This window comes from Rutidosis leptorrhynchoides, chromosome 2 (assembly GCF_046630445.1).
Source record: "Rutidosis leptorrhynchoides isolate AG116_Rl617_1_P2 chromosome 2, CSIRO_AGI_Rlap_v1, whole genome shotgun sequence".
NCBI lineage: Eukaryota > Viridiplantae > Streptophyta > Magnoliopsida > Asterales > Asteraceae > Rutidosis > Rutidosis leptorrhynchoides.
The window spans coordinates 381292317-381300723 of NC_092334.1; the positions used below are offsets into that span (position 1 = coordinate 381292317).

At 31.3% G+C, this 8407-nt stretch overlaps 1 protein-coding gene across 1 annotated transcript; it reads right to left on the bottom strand.

Annotated features, from left to right (window-relative positions):
* Positions 1–2129: 2129 nt before the first annotated feature.
* LOC139889030 (uncharacterized) lies at positions 2130–4030 on the bottom strand. Its single transcript, XM_071872004.1, has 3 exons — positions 2966–4030; positions 2625–2874; positions 2130–2524 (listed from the first exon to the last, which is right to left on the bottom strand). The coding sequence occupies exons 1-3, from the start codon at positions 4028–4030 to the stop codon at positions 2130–2132; spliced, it is 1710 nt and encodes a 569-aa protein (XP_071728105.1).
* Between the last annotated feature and the right edge of the window lie 4377 nt (positions 4031–8407).

Sequence of the window (8407 nt, forward strand, 5' to 3'; positions counted from 1 at the left end):
CAGAAAAAATATCAAGAACGATCACAGGATAACTCGATAGTGTGCACATATTTGAGCATGCTCTCTTTCCCAGACAGTCTTAACAGAAAAAACGCATCCTTTTGTAGTTTATCCATAAACTTTAGGCTAACATGAATTGTTTTACACATATACTTTTCTGTTAACTTTTCACTTTTACCCTTTATTTTTACCTATCCTTTGTTTTACATGCATAAAGTAGGGACACAAATTAACTTTATCATATTATTCTTTTTCATTTATGAAAGTGGACAATTAATTTAAGACATTAAAAAAGAATAATGGACAACATATATGATACGGAGGAAGTAATATATAATATATAATACCAGTTATACCAAACTTGGTTTAAACTTAATAATCAGAATCATAATTAAATAATAAAAAAATGAATATATATTATTAAGATTTTGTTAAATTCACAAGAATGTATGTGTGTTATTAGGAATGTTAAAATGACCCGTTCCAGATGTGTAAATCCGGAAGACATAATTACGCTCCTCGTCCCTGTGGATTAACCCAAAATACAGCCCTCGTCCTTATGGTCGAATTTTTGCTTTCCTCATCCCTGTGGTATTTAACCCCTACAACCCTCGTCCCTCCGTCTAAAAAACGTCAATTTCAGCCGTTTGTCTGTATCACGTGAGGTACATGTGAGGGTAAATTAGTCCAATGCCTATTAAATCACGTATATAAACCTAAGGGACGAGGGAAAACATTCAGATCTAAAAAATTAGGGTTTTATCATCCCTGTTTACAAATTTGGGTGTCTGCAACACGATTGATCATCCAATTCAATAAAAAATCATGGTTTATTGCAAATGTGGTCTTTTAGCAGCTGAATACATATCATCCACCAAAAAAAACCCTGGTAGAAGGTTTTTACGTTGTTCAAACAAGGTGAATATCCATTTAATATTATTTTCTAAAATTTCTTAATTTTTTGTTCAAATTGTGTTGGGTGTTTCAGGTTTGGACTAACGATAAGCTTGTTGAATGGTAGTATTCTGATTGTAGGTTTTTTTGTTGGATAGATCCACCTACATCAGTTGAGTTCGATGAAGATATGCTTGAAGTAGAAAAAGCTAAAACAAAAAGGCTGAAGTTGTTAATTTTAGCTCATTGGATCTGTATCATTGCTTATTTTTTTTTTTTAAGTAGTATTTTGTCTATAATTTGAAGTGTTATTTGTACTAGAAAGTTGTAGTAGTTTAATTGCAGATGTTTGTAATCAAGTGAAGTTAGTTTAATCTAAATCAAGTGTTGTTGCAAATGTCTGTTTGTGAAAGCATGTTATACACACTACACAAGCTGGACTAAAACCAACCATTAACCTGTGACCATTTGGTTTGAATGATAAAAGTGACCATTAACCTGAAACCTGTGATATGGGTTCAACATAAACACAAACACAAACACAAGTTCATACATAAACCTGGACCATAAACCTGGACAAAATCAAACTGTGATATAGGTTCAACACAAACACAAGTTCATTAGTTAAGTAGAAACAAGTTCAATACATCCAAATAGACTAGTTCATACATCATTAAACACCAACATAAGTTCATACATAAACCTGGACCATTACATCAGACAACCAAAATAAACTCTAACATTAGTTCATACAACCAAAATAAACACTTACACAAGTTTCTTCAATCATTAAAAAGACTAGTTCAAACAAAAGATAAACAAAATCACACACATTACATCAGACAAGTTCATACATCACTTGTTGCTGCTTTCACTTTCTTGTTCCTCCCATTTCCATCACCATCTCCACCTTTTCTCTTCAAACTTGGTGTTGGTTTGTCTTTTGTGCATCCCCTTTTATTATGCCCATATGTTCCACAATCTCCACATTTTATTGTCTTTCCTTTCCTTGTTAGCTTACCATTTGTGACCATTTCATCTTTCTCATCAAGTGATTTCTTCCTATTTTTCTTAGGACGACCAGGAGTAGCATGGAATTTTGGTGGCATCAAAGTTGTTGGTATTGGTGACTTGGTCCACTCTGATTTGCCTCTTACAGGGTTAATGGTATGACTATATGTACTCTTCCAAGTGGATACCCAATACACAGGATGCACCCATTTTTCTAAAAAAACTTATTGGCTATAACATGCCATGTTCAACAAAGCTGCAACTGCATGCTTGCATGGAATTCCAGTTAAATCCCATTTTCTGCAAGAACAGTTCTTGGCACCCATATCCACAACAACTTGATCATCATGATGACCATTAACCTGATATTTTTCATCACCATTCCAAATAACATCACACTTCATAGCTTCCTTTTTTACCTTGTCAAACACTTTAGTAGCACCTAATGTCAGTGGAGTATTGCACTTTGAAATAGCTGTGATCACATTAGCTATTCTTTTCATTAAGTACTGCCTAATATACTCCAAAGCAGTGATAATTGGTTTGTCTCTAGCCTCACATAACCATCTATTAAGGACTTCACAAATGTTATTCAACAATATATCTGAAAGTGCACGACCTATAATACATGATACATACATAAATCAAGATACAAACATAACTAGTACATATCCAAAAAGATAATACAGTATGCATAAATGTTAAAATAACCATGTTACCAGTAAAATGGCTTCTTGCCCACTGTGCAGGTGGAATCTTTGACAAATACACATATGCTGGTTCAGAAAATTCCTTCAACAATGCCATTTTTTTTTCAAATTGTGGAACTGTTGTTGCAGTTGCACAAGCCCACAAGTGATTTTTGTATGCAACGCCACGCCAATTCTTCTTCATATTCTCATGAATATGCCTTAAACAGAATCTATGTTCTGCTACAGGGAATACTTTTGCAACAGCAGATACAAGACCCTGTTACAAGATATTAAACAATGAGATTCACTTTTAATTGTAAAAGTAAATTATTAAATAAAGTGAGAATTAAAGTAGTAATTAGTTGTACCTTTTGTCTATCACTAATAAAAGTGAAGTTACACATCTCATCTAGTTCCAGATCTGAAGCCACTAACTCAAGGAACCAACACCAAGAATCATAACACTCTGATTCCACAATTGCATAAGCCACATGATAGATTCCATTATTAGAGTCAAGACCTACAGCTGTTAACAAATGACCACTGGCTGGTTCTTTCATGAATGCACCATCCACACCAAGCAGATCCCTTCCAATAGCCCTAAATCCCCTTTTACAAGCCCCCAAACAAATATAAATTCTTTTGAAAACCCTTGTACTCATGTTTGGATCTTCAACAGGTTCAACATCTATTTTAACTGTAGTTCCAGGGTTAGATCTTTTTAGCTCAATAGCATAGTCTCTTAAATCCCCATACTGATCCATGTAGTCTCCTTTTAGGGTTTTCTTGGCCTTCTGCAGTGCTCTAAAAGCTTTCTGTGGATGTATTTTGACTTCCAAATTTGACTCCAATTGGGATTTGACTGCTCTAACTGGAATTTGTGGGTTTGTTTGTAATTGGTCAACCAATTTTGTTGCTAGAAACTGAGAAGTACACTGTCTAATTAATCTTGATTCTAGACAGTCATGCTTATGATTATATGTTCTAACTGACCATGTTTCTGAGTTGGGAATTTTACTAACCTGTAAAGCCCATTGACATTCAATATGTTTAATCCTATGATGAGATTTCTTATCTTTATTGGGTGGTGTAGCTTTACTTGTCTTTTTTCCATTACCTTTATACTTTAATGCCCCACTACCCTCACCTACCCCACCTTTATTTGAAGTTTGACCAGTCAATGGTTGTTTCCCACCCACAAATTCACCATTTTTATAGTTTTTTAGAAAACCCTCATATTTGGCCCTAAGCCTGATCCTGTCATTTTTCACAATCACAAGATTCCTTCTTGTCTCAATAGCATGCAAGTCAACAAGTTGCTTTACCTCTGCTTTACTACCAAACTCTTGCCCAACTGAGAAATTAACTTTAAAACCTGCAGATGATCTTTCTTTCTCTTGTGCTTTCAATTCATTCAGTTTTCTTTTCCTCATACACTCTAGGTCACTCTCATCAACATCACTGTCAAATTGATCAATATCAAACTGTTCTAACCCCACAAACTCATCATTCTTGGGTCTCTAATCTAATATTTGGCTTGCATTTCCCATAAATTCACAGTCCTTGTCAATCACACAGTGAAATTCTTGCATGTCAACTTCATAATCACCAATTTCATTATCTTCTTCAACTATATAATCATCCTCTTCCTCATCATTATCCTGTGATGTCTTATCATGTTCATTAACCATGTTTGATTCACTTTGGTTGACCTCTACATTTTCACACACAGGATGAGTTTCATCTAACACTTCATTACAATCAACATTTAATCTCTTAGCAACACTAGCCTTTGATCTGTTAGCATTTTGTTCTTCATTTTGTTCTTCCTCAACAATCTCTTCTAAACTGAACCTAATTCTTCCTTTAGGGCTAACAAATGGGTTGACCTTAGGATTTAATCCATGTTCTGTGTAAACAGACATTTCCACAACCTGTTGGCTTTTCCTACTTTCTTTCACATACTTAACAAAGTTTCTAACATCATCATCTGAACCTAATGGTTCTAAACCGTAATCCAGGTCACTATTAGGTCTTAGAAAATGGTAGACAATGACCTTAAAACCATCATATCCTAATTCTTGTATCAGATTATCAAGCTCGTGGATTGAAAACATCTCAATGTCAATCAAATCAACAAAACTTACCTTACCATTGACATATTTCCTTCCTGGCGTATCAGTAAACTCACCACCATGATGCAACTTTAAAGTAAACAATGATTCATATGAATCTGTCATTTCAAATAAACAGAAAATTGGGGTTATGAGTAGTAGCAAAATACATCAAATTAATAGATCAAAAACATAGATTCATTCACTTACCATATATTAATGGAATGTCGTATTCAGGTTCTTCAGGTCTTACAGTGTACATCATCTTCAATTTCACGCCCCCAATTCTAGGGTTTTAATGACGATTATAATTAACCCTAATTTTTTAGATCTGAATGTTTTCCCTCGTCCCTATGGTTTATATACGTGATTTAATAGGCATTGGACTAATTTACCCTCACATGTACCTCACGTGATACAGACAAACGGCTGAAATTGACGTTTTTTAGACGGAGGGACGAGGGTTGTAGGGGTTAAATACCACAGGGATGAGGAAAGCAAAAATTCGACCATAAGGACGAGGGCTGTATTTTGGGTTAATCCACAGGGACGAGGAGCGTAATTATGTCAATCCGGAATCCGATATTTTTGGGTCGAGTTTAGATCTGGGTATTCAGGTCATGGGCCGGGTATGTGGATGATTTTAATTTTTTTGCAGATTCGCGTATGGGAATGGGTTTTGATACAAAGTCGCGTACCTGACCCATATACCCGACCCGTATACCCATATCCCCCCTCGAAGGAGATTTTAATTTCATTAATAACAATAATAAAATTTAATAATAATAATATAAGCTAAAATATGGTATTGTACTATTGTTTGGTATTTATATATAGTCATCATTTAGTCTCCATTTTAAAGAATTATCGAAATAAAAAATGAAATAAATGAATGGTGAATGAGAATGACTATCAACGGAGATATTAGATACCTGCAAGAAAACCCGATAACCCGAGAGTTAGTAAGTAAATGGAAATCCACGATTACCCGTGGGTGAACCTGATAACCTAACAATGAGTAGCTAAATAGGGACCCGACGGGTATGAGTCTGATTTTGAAACAAGATTTTTAATCGAGTTCGGGTCTGGGATTACCTAGACCTGACCAAAATCCTACCTGATGTCATCCCTATGTGTTACTACTATAAAACTTTAAGTAAAACCCTTAAGATCATTCCCAATGTTCTCTATGTGTTACTACTATAAAGCTTTAAGTAAAACCCTTATGTTCATTCCCAATGTTCTCGTTTCTTACAAGTTCTTAACAAAAACATCTTATTATCATAAAACAAAGATATACAATTGTTAGATATGTCTTACAGTTAATGGTCCCGTTTGGTCGTGGCGTAGGAACTTAAGAAGTGGGGTGGAATTAGAACAACTTCAGCGACTTGAAAACATCATGGGTCAGGCTTTTTTTACTTCATATCAAGATCAATGGACATGGGAGGACATTAACTCAAACGTCTAGTCAGTTTCACATGCGAGGTTTTTGGTTGATATCTCGGACACTATCCCCTCTCTTCGACCTACTGCATGGTGTCGGTATGTTCCTATTAAATTCAATGTGTTCATTTGGAGTTTACAAGCCCTATGTTTACTTACAAGAATTGTAAGTTATGTAAATCGTTGATTGTATTTCATTTATAAAGCAAGTATTTATACACAACATACATACACGCCTACTCTGCTATTTTGGTGTAACTAACATAGAGATATCTATGGGCTTTATCTACTGACTTGTTCTGTGACTTATTATTAGACAATATCCTAAGTGAACGTAAAATATTATCGCCCAGATGACCAAGACGATGGTGCCATACGTCCGATGATAAAGCAGCAAAAGTAGACGGATTTGATTTTATTTGATTCAATAGTGATGTGGAGATAGGGTAGAGATCGCCACTGCTGTTACATCTCAGAACCGGGTTGCCCTTCGAAAATTCCTTCACAGTAAAACCAAAAGGGTCAAATTCAAGTGAGATATTATTATCAATGGATAAACGACGTATAACAACCCTCATTTTTCCACTCTGAAATGACTATAATGCCCTTAGGGTTTCATTGCTATTTTGTATTTCTGTGATATGTTATCCGGACAAACTAAATGAAGTAATTAATACTCGTCATTAATGAACTAAAACCCTAATTATTTATTATAACCCTAACCCTAATAATTATAATTATAATTATTATTATTATTATTATTATTATTTATTATTAAATGTATATATTACGTATTAAAATGTATATACTCTTTATTAGTGTAAATAAAATATAAATATGAGTATATATATAAATTAATTAAGTAATGGGTTATAAATGTAAAATTTATAAAATAAATATTTATGTATTTATATTTGTGCCGAATATATATATATATATATATATATATATATATATATATATATATATATATATATATATATATATATATATATATATATATATATATATATATATATAATTAAAATAAATAAATAAATAATATATAACAATTCTAGAATGTTCTTTTTTAATAAAAAAATAAAAAAAGAAAAAGGCCAAGTCGGCCGAAAGAAAAAAAAAGAAATTAATTTGTAATTTTTAAATGGTATTTTCTTGGAGCCCAAGTATTTTTCAACTATAAAAACCCCATAATCCCTCATAATTTTTCATTCACAAATTTGGAGCTCTCAAAAACCCTAAAAAATTTTGTGAGTTTTTTTTTTCTTTCCTTCTTTTCTTTTTTTCGATTTTTTTTTCTTTTCTTTGTTTTTTATTCGGCCGAAAGCAACAACAATAATAATATTTTTTTAAATTGTTACAAGCTTGATTAAATCCAACTTTTTATATGATAATTATCAACATAAAGTTATGATCTATAAAAATTCGATTTTCAGATTTAAGAGTTGATTAAACAATTTTAATAAATTTGTTTGTGTTTCAATTGGCCGAAACACATATATATGTATAATAATTATGTATTGAGTTTATTAAATTATGTATTATACATTTTAGATATTAATAAGTAATACAAAATCTAGGAAAAATAATTTTTTGAATTTATAATGTGTTTTTATATTTTATTTAATTAAAACAGTTTATTAATATATATATATATACGGTATACATACATATATTTATAAAAAATAGGAAAAAGACTATTTAAGCTATATAAATATTTTTCTAGTAAAGTATGATATTTAACTTAATTATTTAGGTTAGAATATAATTTATAAAAATTAATTTCGAATTATGTATTATTTAATTATGGAAACTAGGTGAAATTAGTAATAAAAATATGTACAGTAAATAAAATAAAATAAAATAAATAATTTTTCTGAATTCTTAAACATTGTTTAGATATGAGAAAAATATAAAAATTTATTTATGAGTCGAATTAATAATTAATACATAATTAAATATAAAAATTTTAAAAATAATTATTTATGTTTATTTGGTATTTTATGTAGAATTAATCTTCTTTTATGATTAAATTAAGAATAAAAACGAATTTAAATACAAAATTTTAATAAAATTATTTTCTTAAATTTTTCTACTGATTTTTATAACTAACTAAGACTATAAAAATTATTTTTATTATTATTAGGTATTTAATTAATTATTAGAGTATTTATGGAATATATTGAATTAATTATGTTCTATATTAATAAGTATCTTGTAACTAAGTAATAAATAATGTAACTAATTATA

Excerpts from the sequence above, each read along its gene's own strand:
- LOC139889030 (XM_071872004.1), bottom strand. The coding sequence starts at position 4,030 with ATGAGGAAAAGAAAACTGAATGAATTGAAAGCACAAGAGAAAGAAAGA. Across the intron at positions 2,875-2,965 it reads TTATTAGTGATAGACAAAAG|GGTCTTGTATCTGCTGTTGC; the intron begins GTACAACTAATT and ends ATCTTGTAACAG. Across the intron at positions 2,525-2,624 it reads GGCAAGAAGCCATTTTACTG|GTCGTGCACTTTCAGATATA; the intron begins GTAACATGGTTA and ends CATGTATTATAG.